Source organism: Furipterus horrens, unplaced genomic scaffold (assembly GCF_987537825.1).
Source record: "Furipterus horrens unplaced genomic scaffold, mFurHor1.1.pri manual_scaffold_3, whole genome shotgun sequence".
NCBI lineage: Eukaryota > Metazoa > Chordata > Mammalia > Chiroptera > Furipteridae > Furipterus > Furipterus horrens.
Genome location: NW_028327173.1, coordinates 4,961,775 through 4,980,150, shown reverse-complemented (window position 1 = coordinate 4,980,150; position 18,376 = coordinate 4,961,775). Strand labels below are relative to the sequence as shown.

The 18,376-nt window shown below is 53.9% G+C and overlaps 1 protein-coding gene across 1 annotated transcript; it reads left to right on the top strand.

The window, feature by feature from the left end:
- The first annotated feature begins 83 nt into the window (after positions 1-83).
- Positions 84-17,760, top strand: SLC2A5 (solute carrier family 2 member 5). Its single transcript, XM_090268538.1, has 12 exons — positions 84-410; positions 5,789-5,887; positions 6,436-6,596; positions 9,054-9,178; positions 13,094-13,246; positions 14,876-15,001; positions 15,104-15,291; positions 15,378-15,488; positions 15,908-16,009; positions 16,239-16,314; positions 16,751-16,878; positions 16,973-17,760. Exons 1-12 carry the CDS (start codon positions 378-380, stop codon positions 17,171-17,173), a joined length of 1,503 nt encoding a protein of 500 aa, XP_090124664.1. The 5' UTR covers positions 84-377; the 3' UTR covers positions 17,174-17,760.
- The last annotated feature ends 616 nt before the right edge of the window (positions 17,761-18,376 follow it).

Sequence of the window (18,376 nt, the reverse complement as noted above, 5' to 3'; positions counted from 1 at the left end):
GCCCTGGTGGCAGCTGCTGCTTTCCATGTGTTTGTGACAGAAATAACCCTCCCAGTCACTCTGCAGGGGCCTGACTGGTGAGGCTCTTGCAGGGAGGAAATAGCACAGGCTGTCCCAGTCAGGAAGGCGCTGTGCCTGCAGTCTGGGCAGGGGCTGGGGGGCCACCGGCTGAGCTGAACCCCAGACACTTAGAAGAAGTGAAAGAGTGACAGATCTCTGGGTTCGCGAAAGGGTTATTCTGCCTTCGACTGGCTATAAAAACGCTATTGGCCATTACTGGGCCCGGCCAAAGTGCAGGCAGGATGCCTTCTGTCTCCATTCAGAGCATTTGTTATTCTGGCTGAGAGGGAGTCGAAGCGCCTCTTCCCAGAGCAAGGATGGAGCCAGAGCCTGAGATCAAGAAGGAAGGGGTAAGTGTGGTCCCGGGAAGGGGCGTGGAGTGGCGCACTCCAGGCCCCATGCAGCATTGGAGGGGGACTTCCCTGGAGCTCTGGGTGACTTGTCCGTCACAGTTCACCCAGCAGCTGGACTTTTACAGGGACTAGGGAAAGGAGACGCTTCAGAGACATTTAGAATGAGAGCGTCTTTGGGAATCATTCTGCTGCAACAGCCTTTCACGCATTGCGTACAGGTGGCGAGAATTCTCATGATTTCTAAAAGGCATTTAAATACCCCGGTACACAACGTGTTAACAGTGCCTGTAATCAAATGGGAGAGACCCGAGGGGTTAATCTGTCCCCACTTCCTGCACTGAAAGAAATTGAGGGGAAGGGATTCCAAAACCAGCCACGAAATTCTTAGACATTGCTTGTGAGGTGTTTTTTCCCCCCTTGGTTTTGATTTTGGCTTCAGACTTTTAAAATTAACCTTTTCAGCAAATGACATAGCTAAGTCGGCAAGAATTTAGACTCAGAGAAGCTGTTGCAAGATATGAGCGTCATTCAAATCTGTAGCAAATCCCCCGCCTTCTAGATGATGAGACTCCCTCTTTTTTAGAGACCAAAGAGATGTTTCTGGACCTGCTGATATACATTCAGAGTCTCTTGATTCAGGGGAATGCATCAAGACAGAAAGATAATTTGACTTTATTAATACGTTTCAGAAAATTGTATCTTATTCATCACAAGCATCTGCTTGTATTTATGGGAGGAGAGGTACTTATCTGGGACAATCATTATTTATTCAGTCATGGTCGTGAGACCCTTGCCATAGGCACATTTGGAGCATGCGTTGTAGCTCATTGATTCAGAGCAGGTTTGGGAGGTAGAGTTACCTGGAATTCATTCCTGGTCTGTCCTGGTCTAAATGGGGGAAGTTGGGCAAGTTATTTAACCTCCCTGTGCCTCGGTTTCCTCATCTGTACAATGGGTATGACAACCATGCCATCTCACTTGGGCACTGTTGACACCTGGGCCGGATAGGTCTTGGCCATGGGCCACTTTCAACAGCATTCCTGGTCTCCCCTCCCTGGCTGTCAGTGGTGCTCTTCACCTTGTCGGGGACTCCTGAGCCCCTCCCCCCGGATTATCTCATTTGGTTTTCACAACAACTAAGGAGGTGTTAGTCAGGTTAAGTGTTAGCCCCTCTATTTCATAGAAAAGGGACTGGGAGGTAGCAAGAATGTAGGGGCCGGGGTAGGGGGTAATCTGGGGAGGCCCTCATCTGGTCTGTGCCCCCCTTTCAAAGAGCAATGTGCCCCCAGCTGTGTCCCTAGGTGACTGCAGAAAATGGAAACGCCCCCACATGGTGGTACCTGAAAATGAGCAGTACATTTTGAAAGGAAATGATTAAAATAGTCACATGCAAAAGGCAGGGGCTGATCACAGCTCCCTGCCCCCTTGAGTCCCCAGGGAAGGAAGCCTCCAGCGCCCAGCACAAGGCAGGCTTCCCGGGAGGGCAGACCTGCCCCTTGGCTCCCTGGGAGACAAAACAAAACTATCCCACTGGTGGCTGACTGCAAGAGTCTGCAAACCATGAAGCGAAGCTGAGGGGGGATGTGGCAACTGAGGAAAAGTGGAGGGACCAGCAGAGGCTGCAGGGAGCAGGGCTGGGCTGTCAGGGGCTGCTCCGGGGGGGTGGGCGGGGGCTGCTCTCTGTCCCCTGATGACTGCGTCGCCCTGGCCTCTGTGGCCTTTGGGTTCCTCATATGTAAAAAGAAAAGAATCTGTCCGATGTTCATCAAGGACCTTTCCTGCCAGGAAAGAGATTCTTGGCCTAAAGGAAAAAAATAAAATGGATGAGAATAAAAATGCCAAAATGCTTTGGAAATGAAAATGCATATATTTTTTGTGGGGTGCCCCCTGCCCCCCCACAACTAGTTCAGTGTTGCTGAGCAAGTCACTTTCCTGCTGGGTCCTCACGGCTAATAATAATGATGGCAAACCTGTGTGTAGCTTACTGCAGGCCAGGTGCGGCTCTCCACGTCCTCTGTACGGGGGCAGGGCAGCAGTAGGGTTACTGGTGACAATAAAGAACTCTGCCAAAATGTGCTTGTGTGGAGCAAGTAGACTACAAGGATGTGTAACAATGAAGGCCAGCAATGACAAGATTGTACCTAAGTGCCCAGTGCCATTGTGACATTCTTCTGAGTTAATAAATTGGAATAATCATAATCGACATGTCGTTCTCCATACGAACAACTGTCAACCTACTTTTGCCCATTCCTGATGTGAACTCATTTCTTCTTCTTTTTTTTAATCCTCACCCAAGGACATGCTTATTGATTTTAGAGAGAAAAGAAGAGAGGGAGAGAGAGAGAGGGAGAGAAACATGGATGTGAGAGAGAACCATCAGTGGGCTGCCTCTCCTACGTGCCCCGACCGGGGATCAAACCCACAACCCGGGCATGTACCCTGACTGGGAATTGAATCCAAGACCTTTTGGTTTACTGGATGATGCTCCAACCAACTGAGCCACACACAGCCAGGGCATGAGCTCATTTATTCTTCACATCAGTCCTGTGAGGAAGGTAGTGTCGTTGTCCCCGTTTTGCAGGTGAAGGAACCAACACACAGAGAAGTTCAGTAACTGGCCCCAGACCACACAGGCAGCAGCAGGAGAGCCGGGATTCGATCCCATGTTCTTGGGCTGCAGCCGCTGTGCTCTGACCGCCCCCCCCCCCCCACAACGACAAGACAGGGCACCTCCAGCTCTGAGATTTATGATGACTCTCCCCGCCTTCCACTTAGACCTCAATGCCTGTGTGCAAAACTGTGAGTTCCGTAGTGTGATAAAGTGACTTAAAGGGTTGATAAAACTCGTCCCTCCAGGGATATTTGCATTCTGCCTGGAGATTCCTATCAAGGAGAAGTCTTATACTGAGGGCGTCTCTCTGATGGTGGAAGTGGAGAGTGGGGACAAATTCCCAAGGGAGCGAATGTAGACAGGGCTTCCTTCCCTGTGGCCTGGGTCACATCCTGCCAGAGGGCCAGTCCTGGGGGTGGCTGCTTGGCCAGCCTCTCCACGTTCTCCACATTATGAAAAACAGGGAGCTGGTTTACCGTGGGCATGAGGAATGGGGTTCCGGTTTCCCCCAAATCCAAAGAGTGCAGGAAAGGCAAGAGAGAAAGAGAAAAGAAAGCTGAACCCTGGCTTTCTTTTCCATGCCTTTTTAAGTACAGCACCTTTGTTGGGAATATAACATGCAATTCGTTGTTTACAGGACACAGTTCAGTGCGTATTTACAGAGCGGTGCCACCAGCACCGCCATCAAGTTTAGAACATTTTATCGCCCCTAAAAAACCTGTGCTCACTTTTAGTCACTTCATATTCCCCTTCATCCCTTCCTCTTCTCCCTCAGCCCTAGGCAACTGCTAACCTGCCTTCTGCGTCTGCGTCTCCGCCTACCCCGGACAGGTCACATAGATGGAATCGGACAGCAGGTGCCCTTCCGTGACCTGCCTCTTCCACTTAGCATGTTTTTAGGGTTCATCCGCTTTGCAGCACCTCTCAGTGCCTCATTCCTTTTTATGGCCAAACAATATCCCCTCCTGTGGATAGGCCACATTTGTTCATCTATTCATCCGTGATGGACACTTGGGTTGTTCCGACTTTGGGCTACTATGGATAATTCTGCTATGAACACTCATGTTCAAATTTGTGCGAACATGTTTTCATTTCTTTTGGGTGTACACTTAGGAGCGGAATTGCTGAGTCACGTGTTGACACTGTGTTTAATTTTGCGAGGAACTGCCAGACTTTTCCAAAGGGGATGCCTCGTTTTACGTTTCTCCCAGAAATAGCTGAGGGTTCCGAGTTTCTCCACATCTTTGTCAACACTTAGTATTATCTGTCTTATGATTTCAACCATCCCCGTGAGCGAGAACTGCCACACCTCTCCCACACCTCAGGCGGGGTGTGTGGGGGTGCGGACATGCCTCCCGCCTTTAGAAAATACAGAGCAATGTGTCTATGGCCCTGGAACCCACCTTCCCTCCTGGGACCGTCACCTGCTCCCCCATCCTTTGTCACCCCCCCCCCCCCCCCCCGTGCGCTGGTCCGGGAGGCTGGCGAGGACTGAGGACTGGGCACCAGAGCCCACTGCTCCTGCTTCCTCACCAGAACCTTCCTGTTGAATTAACCAACTGTGACGCATTTGTGGGCAGAGGACGGGAAAGTGAACTTGTACTTGTGGCTGAACTTGACCGGGGCTCCTTGCAGGTCTGCTCCTGCTCTGCGGAGGCTGGCGAACTCCTCTGCCTTCTCAGGCCTCGCGACAAGGCAGCAGCGACCTGTTTCTCTGCCTGTCTTGCTCCTCATGTCTCCCCAGAGGTCCTCTTTAGGTCAGACAGGACACTGCCCACAGGGAGGTGGAGCCTCCCCGCTGGCCCCCGAGGGGCTTGTATCCCACGTGGCAGGGTGTAGGTGGATGAAGCTGCTTGAGCGGCGGTTCCAGCAGTCGCGGCCCGGCCCAGCCCAGCCCAGTCAGCGGACTCTCTCTGCGGCTGGAGGCTTTTATAAAAATTCATCCTCGCAATGGCTCTAGGGAGTGTTATCATCCCCATTTTAAAGACGAGGAAACTGAAGATCATATAAATTAAACTAGAAGGTGGCAGTGGGCACATTCGAAATGAAATCTACAGATTCTAAGAGCGAAGCCCTTTCCACTTCTATTTGCCTCCTGCCTGTCGTGAGGGATTGATTGTCTTAAAGGAAAGCTCCGTTTTCTCATGTGTCAGAGGGGGTTAGCGTCCCAGAATGTGTGCGTTGAAGAGTCCCCAGTAGCCTGTCCTGAAACGGTTTCTCACGGTGCCGTCTGCCTGTTACAGCAGAAGTCCGAGGCTAACGGAATTCATCAATGGCCCTGAATAATTAAAATGGTTTGCATTTTCCTCTTTGATTTTTTAGGGGAGTCCGTGTTTAAGGAGGTGCTTGAGGGAGTTCACTGCAGTCGGTAAAGTAACAAATGTGGCAGAAACGTCACGGAAGCGTTTCAGACGTTAGATGGGTCCCTCGGTGTCTTTCTGACTGAACGGTTCTCTACAGGGGGCAATTCTCCACCCACCTGGGGGGACATTTAGCAACGTCTGGAGACCTTTGGGTTGTCACGGGTGGGGGAGGGGTAGCCCTATGATGCTTACAGGACAGCCTCCTGTGACAGAGTTCCCCGGTGCTGAGCGCTGCCTTGGAGAAGCCTGTCCTGACCCCGGCTGGGGAGAGGGCAGGTTGCACAGTAAGAAACTCAGGAACAACTAAGATCTTCAGATTCCAGTCTGTCCTCCGACGAGACGGAGCCATGAATGGGGACCCCTCGGCCTCCGAACCTAAACTGAGACCTCTCCTCCTGCAGAGGCTGACGCTCGTCCTCGCCCTGGCAACGCTGATCGCTGCCTTCGGGTCTTCCTTCCAGTACGGGTACAATGTGGCCGTGATTAACTCCCCGGCTCAGGTAGGTCGCTGTGGCGAGTGAGACGCAGTCCCAGGAAACAGGGAGGTGGGTTTGGAGCAGCCAGGGCCCCCCAGGGCTGGCCCTCAGGGTGCGATGGTGCCCGTGCAGGGCACACGGTGGGTCCTCAAGCAAAGGGACAGGGAAACACCCATGAGACACAACACAGGCCCCAGGGGACTGGCAGGCACGGGGCTGAGGGGATGAGCCAGGTGCCCGGGCCTGGCCAGACACACAGAGGGCTGGTCCCTGATCATCTACCGTCTTACAATGTACGGAGGGGCCCAGGGGGCAGGGGTCACCCAACAGATGGGCAGACTGGGGTCATTCCTTTCTGGTATTTGAGATGTCCGGGCAGTTTGCCTACCAGAGGCCTCACGGCCCTTCCCAGGGTGCCCCCTGCTCATGGCTGTTACCACAACTTTCTTCCGCTTAATAATGTGGACATCCGCATGCCAAGACTGTCCCACTGTGGGCCCAGCGACGTGCGTCGCTCCTTCTGCAAAACCAGGCCACACTGTTCTGGTGTTCTGTTCTGCTTTGTCCTCCAGCTCATGAAAGAGTTTTATAATGAGACCTACTATGACAGAACCAGCGATTACCTGGGAGACTTCTCCTTGACCCTCCTGTGGTCTGTCTCTGTGTCCATGTTCCCCTTTGGAGGCTTCATCGGCTCCCTCATGGTCGGCCCCTTGGTGAACAAATGTGGCAGGTAAGGGAAGGTGGACTTTCTGCTCCGTAAAGCCACCGGGCCCCATCGGAGCTTAAAACCTAGGCCTGAAACGGAAATCCTTCTTGTAAGACTAGGCGGTGCCTCTGAGATGAGTTGGTTTCTAATGTGGCCTTAAGACCAGACGTTGACCGGGTGTTCCGGGCCAAGGCAAGGCCTTCGGGCTGGGCGTGTAGGTGGCGGGTCTCAGGGCAGGGGGCTCCCAGAGAGCGCCTCGGAGGTCAGCCCTCACTCGCCCTGACTCCGCTCTCCTGCCCTGAAGCTGTGTTCTGTCAATATTGTTGTTGTTTCATCAAAACCAAATCCGAGTCCTCGCTTCCTTTTTTTGCCTTTGGGAGAGTCCAGCAGCAGAGACCACGGCCAGGAGGCCGGCCCCAGTGTAGGCCAGAGCAGGGTGTTCTTGCAGCCTGCCTCCTAAATGAGCACAGACCGGCCTCTCTGTTCTTTCACCTCGAGAATAAGCAATAGGCACGATTTAGTCCAAGTTCCCGTGAAACTCTGCAGTGGCTGCGATGGCGAGGCGCTTCCCTGTGAAACCCTGGGGTTCCGGGGGGGCTCTCGCTCAGAACACAGTGAACGTCAAGGGCAGGGCTTATATCTTTGCCCCTAATTCTGTATCTGATTCCAAAAGAAGTTCCTAAGTCATTGCACTCCCCTGTGTAAATTCTGTGGGCATGAGAGACCAGCCTTGTTATCAACAACACAAGAGTCCCTCTCCTTCCCCTGACCGGTGTAGCCCCATGGGTTGGGCATCGTCGCGCAAAGCAAAAGGTTGCCGGTTCGATTCCCAGTCAGGGCACAGGCCTGGGGTGTGGGCCAGGTACCCCGTTGGGGGCACGTGAGAGGTAACCGATCAGTGTTTCTCACATCAGTGGTTCTCTCTTTCTCCCTTCCTTCCCCTCTCTCTAAAATAAATAAATAGGTAAGTAAATAAATAAAATCTTTTTAAAAAGAAGAAAGAGCTCCTCCCCTCAACCTGCAGCACCCGAAGGCTGAGTGGGATCAAGTTCCCCTTCTTGGCCACAGATCTAGTTCACTCAAGGGTCACAGCAAGGCCAGACCCAGACCCTGGTTCCTTCTCCAGTATTTTCACAAAGAGTCTGAGACGAGGGACCCATAACCTCTGGCCTGGGATCTAAGATCCTGCGGTCTCCCTGGGGGGCTGGTAGTGGGGACAGGCCATCAGTCAGGCCACAGTCAGACCTGCAGGGCCCTTCCCCTTGAGTGAGGGACTTGCAGTCTGGTCCACAAATGGAGTTAACGGTTGCTTATTCGTCAGTCTGCTTGGGAATGTGACAAATGCTATTGAGTTGTGTATGGTTTTCTTAACGATTTGTAGGTGTTTCTTCAATACCAGCCTTTGTTGCGAGGTTCCTGGGTGCCAGGCTCTATCCTGAGTGCTTTTAGGGTTGTTTATTCCTCTCTAGTCCTTACAAAAGCCCCATTCACTTTTCAAAGATGGGAAAACAAGGCACAGAGAGATGCTGGAACCACAAAAAGGTCACACAGCTGGGCGGAAATTTCACTTCTGAGCACATCACCACCCCACTGTCCTCGGTTGCATTAGGCAAATGTCTTCTCAATCTGTTACTTTATTTTTAAATCATACCTATAGTAGCATCTTGTTTGTGTAAAATGCTTAATTGTTCCAGTGGTCAATTTCAACTCTAATTTATACTTTTTGCTTTTTCTGTCCTGAGCCTTTCCTTCCTGGAGTCATAAGGATAGTAGTCTATCATTTAAGAAATAATTGAACAATTTTGCTTTTTCCAGATAGATCTGGAATTTTATGTTATATGGTGGGTGATGAGAAAGAGCTAATTTTTTTCTCCATGTGAAAAGTCAATTGTTTTACATTTGTCTTAGTTATTTATGTTCTTTTACACTTGTGTTAATTTTTAAGGGAACTTATCAACATCCCTGAAAAAAAGACTCTGTTTGGCATTGCTTTGGTGTTTATTGTAGGTTTTTAGGGGATATCACCTTTATCAGCTTACATAAGCTCTATTTATAGCTTGTTAAACCTGTTGTTATTTTTTTAAATCATAATGGTATAAAATTATATTGACTTCTTTTGCAGCTTCAATTGATAATCTTATATTTTCCACAGTATAATCTTTAATATGGTGTTTTTAACATTGAAAGATTTTTATATGTGCTGTAGAGTTCAACCTGCTAGTATTTCACTGAGGACTTTCACGTCTATGCTGATACGTGAGGGTGGCCTATACTCTCTTCTAACATGCTTACCCAGTTTGGGTTTTCGGATCTCACAAAGTTAGTCTTGGCTGGTGTGGCTCCACGGATTGAGTGCCGGACTGTGAACTGAAAGGTCCCACAAACTCCTGTTAGTCTGTGACTGCAGACGCCTTGTACTGTATCCGGGATACTGGGTGCTGCCGTCCCCAAGTAGACGCTTGTTGTTGTTCTGTCCCGCAGGAAAGGCACCTTGCTGCTGAACAACATCTTTTCCATTGTGCCCGCCATCTTAATGGGATGCAGCGACGTTGCCAAGTCTTTTGAGATGATCATTGTGTCCAGGCTATTGGTGGGCATATGTGCGGGTAAGCGATGCTGCGCCCGGGTTTAGAACAGTCCCGAGGCGGGAGGGCAGCGCCGGGGTCCAGCCAATCACTGTCATGTGTGATGCTCAGGGCACTACGTTTGTCTCTGTCTGGACAGCAGGCAGATCTCCCCTGTGATGCTTCCTGCAAAGGAAGCTGTTCTTTGAAAGACTGCAAGACAGAACCTTCCAACCCAATCCTTTATCTCTGCGTTTTCTAAACAGGAGGTCAGGACCAGTTAGCGGGTGGTGGCAGCTATGTTGTGACCAACATTTTCTTTTTTATTATTTTTTGAAGATTCTATTCATTTATTTTCTTAGAGAGAAGGGAGGGAGGGAGAAAGTGAGGAAGAGAGACATAGATCGGTTGCCTCTCACCCGCCCCCAACCGAGGACCTGGCCCACAACCCAGGCACGTGCCCTGACCGGGAATTGAACCAGCGACCTTTTGGTTCACGGGCTGACGCTCAATCCACTGAGCCACACCAGCCAGGGATATGTTTTCATTTTTAAAATAGAGTCCATTGTGTCACACGCAGGAAAGGCAAGGGTTGTCTCTGGAAACTTTGGCTTCAGTTATTTCTCTGTGTATGTATATGATACTCGGGTTGCAATGTAAAGTGTATTTCTGCAGCTCTTACTGTGGGTCATGGTCAAAAAAGCCTGAGAAACAACTAGTTTACGGATCCCTCTCACGGAAGGAGTTAATGATGGCCACCGCTCCACCCGCACAGGGCATTTAAGTCTGCAAAGGGCCTCGACGCCCACCTGCCGAGGAGGGTGAGGACCAGCCTGAGTCTCTCCCCTCATAAACCCGTAAACCCCGGAGCTGGTTTGCAAACCTTGCAAAGCTCAGCTGCCTGGGGGGGCTGTTCTTCATCCCGGGTTGGCTACGGGAAACTCCCCGATGGCTTCCGACTGGAGAGAGCTGGGTGAAGCCCTGCTGTGGCCTTCCCTCGGGTCCATGTTCTCTGGTGGGCAGCACTTGCCAGGCCGCTCAAGGTGGGTGACGTGCCTGGGTGAAGAGTGAGGAGGTGTCACCCCGGGGCTGTGCACCTGCCGGTGGACACCCAAGGGTGCGTGCTCTGGAAATGCTGCTCCCCCGGGCACCTCACATGTCTGCTCCATGCGGCCCTGGCATTGCCAAATAACTCAGTTTCTCCTTCCAAACACAGGGACAGGGACAAATGGCCAATTTGGCCAGATGTCAGCAAACTCCTTAGCTGAGAGGACTGACCATGGGGAGATGGACAGGATCCTGGTGTTAAGGGTAGTGACGAGGACCCGCAGGGTTGGGGAGAAGTAGAGGAAAAGAAGAGTCCTTGAGGGGAGGATGACGACTCCTTGGCAAACCTCCCTTGTGATCTGCTTTCCCAGAGGGCACCTGGACAGGTCCCTGCCACCTTGGCCTGAGCCCCCAGGGCAGCTGGCCCAGTTCTCCCTGTCCTTCACTCATCCTGCAGGGGGCTCAGCTTTATGTAAAAGAGATGGCTCCCGGAAGTGGTCAGCAGTGACCAGGCGCAGTCACTTCCCTATTGACCATCCAGTGATGCAGAGCTGGGTCTCCCAGAGAAATATTCAGCCCTGATGGACAACAGATCACAGCTGAAAACCCCAACCTCTGCTCTTCAGTGAGCATCACTTTAAGGCACTGGCTCTCCAACCGCTGGGCCTCAGGACCCCTTCACGCTCTTAAAATTATTAAGGGCTCCCAAGAACTTTTGCTCATATGGGTTTCTATTGATCAATATTCATCATATTGGAACTTGCAACCAAGAAATGTATTAATTCATTTTAAAAGAGCCATAATAAGCCCTGGTCAGTAGCTCAGTTGGTTAGAGCATCATCCAGACACACCAAGGTTGCAGGTTTGATCCCCAGTCAGGTCACATACAAGAATCAACCAATGATGCATCAGTAATCGGAACAACAAATCAATATTTCTCTCTTTCCCTCTCTCCCTCCTATTCCTCTCTCTCTCAAATCAATGAATATAACTTTTTTTAATTTAATTTTTTATTTTATTTCTGTTTAATCACAGTTGTCCCAATTTCCCCCCATCGCACTCCCCTGCCCCGCCAACCCCCCAAACCCCACTCCCACAGTCAATCCCCACCCTATGGTCCAAGTCCATGGGTCCTCTATACTTGTTCCTTGACAAAAAAAATTTAACTAGCAATAATACGCCTGTTACATGTCTTTATGAAAGTAACTATTTTCTAAAGCAAAAAATGTGTGAGAAAGGTGGGTGTTGCTCTGCATTTTTGCAAAACTCTTTCGTGTCCGGCTTCACAAAGGACAGCCCGTTCTCAAACCTGCTTCTGTGTCCTGCGGGTTCTGAGGCCACGTGGCGGGGGCTCCGGAACACCCCACTGTGTGCGGATGAGAGGATGAGAAAGCAGAGGACAGCTCAGGATCGTCCTGAAAACAGTCTGATGGCACAGGTCCCCTGGAGAGGTGCCAGGAACCCCTGGGTCCTCGGGGACCGTACTTGGAGGATGCGTGATCCATGTGTGGTGAATTCTCCTGAGAAAGTCGGGGAAGTGCAAAATCAAGCTCCTTAGACACCCTACGGAGGAGGCACGCAGTCACTGTGACCCGGGGCGGGAGAGAGGTGCTGGCTAGCTGGCTGGCTGCTCCTTGGGCGCCCTGGCCAGCGCACTGGTGCTTTCCCTGGAGGAACTTAAACATCAAAGGCCACTTCTCGGACTCCGGTTTCAGCACAGGGTGGTGGGGGTTGCCGGGTGGAGTCATTTTAAAGAGGAAATAGAGATCGCTTTCCGCCAACAGGAGGGGAATCCCATCTCTTCACAAACGGCCCGATGTTTCACTTTTCAGTGTCCGTCCTCATCAAGGTCAGAAGTCCTTGACTTTCAGATGAGGCCACCAGGGCCTGAGTGGTGACCGGGGGCCCTGCCCAGTCTTTTGGGCACTGGGCCTGTGGGGTGCCCTCCCCCCAAGATAACTAAGAGCTGCTCTAGAGACTGTATCTCTTTGTGGTGAAAGTCAGGAAGAATCGGTGGTGATGAACAGCGATGTCTCTTTCCAGATACTAAGCAGAGACATCCTGGGGCAGAACTGCAAAGCCCGGGAGCTGGCTCCTGAGTCCCCTCCGGTCTCGGTGTTCTCCAGTTCCTTCCACGGCCAGCAGCTCTGGCCTGCACTCTCCCCAGCTCCTCTTCCTCCTGGCCCGCCCCTGCCCGGAGCCTGGCTCTCAGACCCGGCATCTTCCTGAGCCTCCGCTGCACCGCACGTGGGCTTAGCGACGGCCCAACAACCTTCCCGAGATTCCCAGCCTTCCGCTGGGCTCTGAGCAGAATTAAATGGGATAATATGTGTGCAAAACCTTCAGAGCCTGTAAAATTAATTCCCCCTGTTCTTAAAGGGATCAGGTGCTAGTAAGCTGGGAAAACTTATACATTTAAATATTGGGGATTCTGAAGTGGTCTGGGCATTACATACGTCCCAGCTAACAGATACTCCACAATATGGTTTTCTGTTTTTAATGCTTCCGGTAAATAGAGGGTCTACGAAGGTATCTATGCATCGGTTTCTTATGTAATATACTGTCTCAGAAGGTGAAGCTGGTCGGGAGGGGACCTTGACCTTTCATTAGCAGATTCCCCTCAAGAAGCAAGAGAGGGGAGTGCCTGGGCCGCGCCAGTTAGAGGGGGAGGCATGTCCCCAGGTGACCCCAGTCAGAAAACAAAGGCACCTGTCCATGAACTTCTTTGGTCAGACTGTATTCTCTTTCCTCAAAGTTTAAAGGACCAGGAATTAAAAGCGGTGTTTGCTCACTTCGGCCGTTTAGTTTGACAAAGTTTCAGCTGAGTAAGCGTAAGTCCGTCTGAAAACGCGGCCTGTCCCTGCCAGACTCCTGTTTCCTGACAGTGTTTGTACTTCCACCTCCCCCTAGGTCTGTCTTCCAACGTTGTCCCTATGTACTTAGGGGAGCTGGCCCCCAAGAACCTGAGGGGGGCGCTGGGGGTGGTGCCCCAGCTCTTCATCACCGTCGGCATCCTCGTGGCCCAGATCTTCGGTCTTCGGAGTATCCTGGCAACTGAGCAAGGTAAGCTTGGGGCGCCTCTGGGCCCCCAGCCCGCCCCCCACCCGGCCGGATGTTGCTGGGAGCCGGCATGTCCCCTGGAATCAGCTGTCTGTCCTTTGGGTCCCCCACACTGCCCTGACCCCACACGTTGAGGGGGATGGATTGGCTGGCATTTTTCAGTCCCTCTCAGAACACTGGTGAGGTGGCTTTGGGTGGTCAGGCGATGCCATTGTCTGACTCCCCCTTGGCCTGACTGACGGTGGCTGTCCATACAAGGGCCGGGGCCATGGTGCCAACGGCCACCAGCGTGCCGGGCGCAGTGCTATGGCTTCCAGGCACCGCCTCTCAGCAGCGCCACCGCCAGGGGGCTGTGGGTGACCCCATTCCATGTGACCCAGCCCCTGTGGGCAAGGTGGGGAGTCACAGGGCCACCCAGATCCTGACTTCAGAGCCACACACCCCTCCCTAAGAGCCAGGGCCTGGCACCTAGTAGGTGCACATAACTCCTGTCTGTTGGTTTTGCATGACCTCCTGTTTCTTTGTCTTGGGTCTCAAGCCTCTGAAAGGGAAGTCACCATTAATAACACCAGTCAAAGTATATGAAATGCTTGCTGGGAGCCAGGCATAAGGTCTTCTGTATGATTTCATTTAATCCTCCAAGCGACCCGGGAAGCGCATACTGTTGTACCCATTTTACAGATGTGGAACCTGACGCTTAGAGACTGGATAACACGTTCCAGGTCTCCTTCAGACACAAACTCGGGCTGCTCAGGCCAGGCCATGCTTAGCCACCACCCTGTCCTGCCTTCCAGCACCGTCCCCCCCCACCCCACCCCCGGAGGGAGCGGGCACCAGGAGGGAAGGAGCTAGGTCCCTGTCTCCTGGTGGTGGCGTGTGAGCCCCTCAGCCACGGCCTCCCCACCCCAAAAGGCACCCCCATGCCGACATTAGCGACCGCCTCCTCCTCGCTGTGCCCTATGGTTTCTGCACCAGAGACAGCGTTCGCCTCCCGTGTCTGGAATCTCTCCAGTGGGGCCCTCTGTGTCGCTGATGGCACCCAGCGTCGCCTCTGTGAGACAGGCTCCTTCAGGTGCTTCATTTTCATTGCAGTTAGAGTTCCATGTGACCGCACCGCGATTTACCTACGTCGTCTACCATGCGGCATTTGCATTGTTCCCGGGTTTGAGTCTACCATCAGGGCTGCTCTGCCCATGCTAGTTGGGGTGTCCTGGGGGTGCGGGCATGAACCTGAGCAGGACGGCTGGGTCGGAGCAGGGAGGGTGTCCAGCATCACCAGCTCCTGCCAGGTGCCAGGCGTCCACACAGCGACAGTGTGGAGACCTCCCGTTTGCTCACATTCTCGCCAGCACTTGGTGGTGTCAGAATTTTTCATCTGTCTGCCTGGCAGGTGGGCACTGGCGGTTTGTCGCTGTCTGTTCTGTACGTATTCGTGTTAGGCACCATCCTAGGTGCTGGGGACATGAGGAATGAGAGAGACAAAGGCCTGTGTGACAGCTCCAGTCAGAGTAACAGGACAGGGTGGCCGGCTGGGCACTGTGGGCACTGGAGGGGGAGGCAGGAGTCTTGGCTGGGTCTCTGCCGCAGGTGGCCTCGGAGCCGCTCTCATGGACGTCGCTGGCTTCCTTGCAGGCTGGCCCATCCTCCTCGCCGTGACCGGGATCCCAGCAGCCCTGCAGCTCCTGCTGTTGCCCTTCTTCCCCGAGAGCCCCAGGTACCTGCTGGTTCAGAAGAAAGATGAAGCTGCCGCCAGGAAAGGTGAGGCTGTCCTGCGGGAGGAGGGGAAGGGACGGGGTGCCTGCATCATGGCTCTGGGGGAGGGGTGGCCCGCCCTTAGATGGCCCCTGGCCCCCCCCTTAGCGCTGCAGAGGCTGCGGGGCTGGAATGAGGTGGACGCTGAGGTGGAGGAGATCCGACAGGAGGATGAGGCTGAGAAGACCGCGGGCTTCATCTCCGTGATAAAGCTGTTCAGGATGAGGTCCCTGCGGTGGCAGGTCATCTCCATCATCATCCTCATGGCCGGCCAGCAGCTGTCGGGAGTGAACGCGGTAGGGGGGCAGCCGGGGGCCGGGGCAGCGGGCTGTACGGGGGCCGTGGCCTGGCTGGCCCCACCAGCCCCTGGGCTTCCTTCCAGATCTATTACTATGCCGACGAGATCTACCAGAGCTCGGGGGTGAACAGCGATCACGTCCAGTATGTGACAGCAGGCACGGGGGCTGTCAATGTGGTGATAACCATGGTCGCCGTGAGTGCCCGGGGCTGCGGCCCGTCAGCTGCCAAGGGCGGGGTCAGCTCGAGAGGGGGGCCCTGGCTGAGAAAGGAGCCCGGATCTAAGGCAGCGATGACTGCCCCTCGGTCCCCTCCTGTGTAGCCTTGGGGCCCTCCTCCCATAGCAGCTTCTCCGGGGGTGGGGCAGCCTCTAGCTCCATGGTGTGAGCTGGCTCTCGGCTCCTTGGAAGCCGCTGGCTGTGCCAGGCCCCTCACAGGGCAGGAGCAGCTGTGGCCCCTGGACTGGGCGGTGCTGTGGCCCACTGGCCGCTCGGGGCTCTCCTCCGGGTGCCTCTCAGAAGTGGGGTGCTGCACGGGCTCCGGGCAGGGGTGGGCCCAGCGGGGCCTGCGGCTCCTGAGCCCCCTCCTTGCTTTCCCACGGCCTCTCCCCTCCAGGTGGTCGTGGTGGAGCTTCTGGGAAGGAGATTCCTGCTCCTGCTGGGCTTCTCCACCTGCTGCACGGCCTGCTGCGTGCTGACCGCTGCTCTGGCTCTGCAGGTGAGGGGGAGGGTGGGGCCCGGCGGACCGCGGGCAGCCCCCACGCCCCGCCCCCAGTGGCCCGCCGCCCACCTCCCACCCGTTTTCCTGGGGCATCAGGCGGCACTGCCTGTGGAAGGAGGAGCCAGGCAGAGCAGCTGGCCCGCTGGGAAGCCGGATTCCTGGCGCTCCCTGCCCCAGGCCGTCTCTGCTCCACCAGGTGTGACCCTACTCTGTCTTCTCCCCACAGGACACGGTTTCCTGGATGCCTTACCTCAGCATCGCCTGTGTCATCACCTACGTCATAGGACACGCCCTTGGGCCCAGTATGTACCCCAGAGCTGCTTCTGCGCTCCCGTTGCCCACCACCCCGCGCTGTCAGCCGCAGAAACTTCCGACCTGAGCTCCTTGGCGGGGGCCCAGGGGGGCCCATCCTGCTGTTGCTGTGGGGTCTGGGCAGAGCGTTATGTGAGAGCAGGAACGGTAAAGCCGTCTGTGCGGGCTGAAGCGCGCTGTCCTGTGTGATTGGCACCGAGAGCCTTCCAGGTGGTCACAGGCCCCTTGTAGGAATGTCATAGGGTGTCACTTCCTGTGCTGAAGTCGCGCTTTGGCCATCTCTCACTGCTTCTGCACAGGACAGGAGTCCTGGAGACGCACCGATCCCCCCTTGGGCCACGTGCCTAAGGCGGTGTGCACATGGCAGGGGCTCGAGGACGCCTGGTGAGCTGGCTCTGCCTCCAGCTGTCCCTCTGCCTTCCCCAGGTCCCATCCCTGCGCTGCTCATCACTGAGATCTTCCTGCAGTCCTCCCGGTCGTCCGCCTTCATGGTGGGGGGCAGCGTGCACTGGCTCTCCAACTTTGCCGTGGGCTTGCTCTTCCCCTTCATCCAAGTAAGCGTGACCCCGGGGGCTGTGCATTCACAGATGGCCAGGCAGGGAAGGGAAAACCTTTTCAGGGACGTGAACCTGGCTCGCCTCCCCGCAGGACGGCCTAGGCGCCTACAGCTTCATCATCTTCGCCGTGATATGTCTCCTCACCACCATCTACACGTTCATGGTGATCCCCGAGACCAAGGCCAAGACATTCATGGAGATCAACCAGATTTTCGCCAAGAAGAATAAGGTGTCAGAGGTGCACCCAGAAAAGGAGGAGCTGAAGGACCTTCCCCCTGCTATGGAGCAGTAACTCAAGAGGAAGAGCGTGTTGAGTGGGCCTGTGTGGCGCTCCCTTCCTGGGGGCTTTTCTCTAACAGCTGCCTCTAGGTGCCCAGAACCAGGACAAGTCTGGTGTGGAATGCAGGCCCCACTGGGACTGCCCAGGGGCTTCTGTGCAGGTCTCCAAGCCAGGCTGTCTCTCTCCACTGACCCATCGCCAACCCCGAGCCCTGGGAGCAGCTTTCCCTCCACTGTGACTGGGTTAGCTCTTGTGTGGCTCCTGCAACGCCCGCTCTTGTAACAGAAATCATTACTCTGATGGTCAGATAGAGAGAATCAAATTCGGCCGGAGAAACGAAGTCCTCGCCAATCGCACGGGTCCTCTGGGGGCCGTGGGCAAGTGTTCAGAGCAGAACTCAGCCTCTTATCAGCTCCAGCTCCAGAATCACCACCCTTGGCAAGTGTGATGTCACTCACAAGTAATGACATCTAGGAAGCTGGGGAACAGGTCCCTATGGAGACCTTAACCAAGTCAGAGATGATTGACCCTAAATTATATTGTTAGAGGACAATGGAGTTGCCTCTGTATACCCAATAAAACAAATATGATCACTTCCACCGAGATGCGCTTCTTTTCTGTGAGCAGGTGGAAGGAGGAGGGTGTTCCCTGCTGCCCCAAGCAGTTTGCCTGCACTGGAGTGTCAGCCCCTGCAGGACACGGGTTTGGCCAGTTTTGTTTAGCCCAGAATCCCCACTGCCTAGAGCAGGCATGAAGGAGGTACTCAGGCAATTTCTTCTGAAAGAAGGGAGAGGAAGAGACCAGGTGGCTGCAAAGTTGTGCGTTTTTTAAGTTTAAGATTGAGGAAGCCTCTGCATGTCTTCAGGTGCATAGTGAACAGGGAGGGGTCCTAAAGGTGAGACAGGGAGGGAGTGCTTCCCACAAACACAGCAGAGCTGGAGGCTTTGCGTTAAGAGGGTGTGTTCAAGAAGGCAGAGAAAACTTTGCGGCATGGGAAAGGAATGTGGAGGGAACACCTGCTGAATAGAAAATCTGGTATTGGGGGAGTGGGGCAAAGGCTCGGGACCAGGCGGGACTGAGGTGGGATTGGAAACAGCTTTTGTGAGGGTAGAATGATGAATTAAATAACTTATATATAGAGCATTAAGGGCACAGATGAAGTACATAGCAAAATGCTGGGGTTGAACCATCCTTGACCTCCTGTAGCAGGGGTCT

Bases quoted from the DNA above. Each gene is read 5' to 3' on its own strand.
- SLC2A5 (XM_090268538.1), top strand. From the start codon at position 378: ATGGAGCCAGAGCCTGAGATCAAGAAGGAAGGG. The intron at 411-5,788 runs GTAAGTGTGGTC...CTCCTCCTGCAG, and splicing joins CTGAGATCAAGAAGGAAGGG to AGGCTGACGCTCGTCCTCGC. The intron at 9,179-13,093 runs GTAAGCGATGCT...ACCTCCCCCTAG, and splicing joins ATTGGTGGGCATATGTGCGG to GTCTGTCTTCCAACGTTGTC.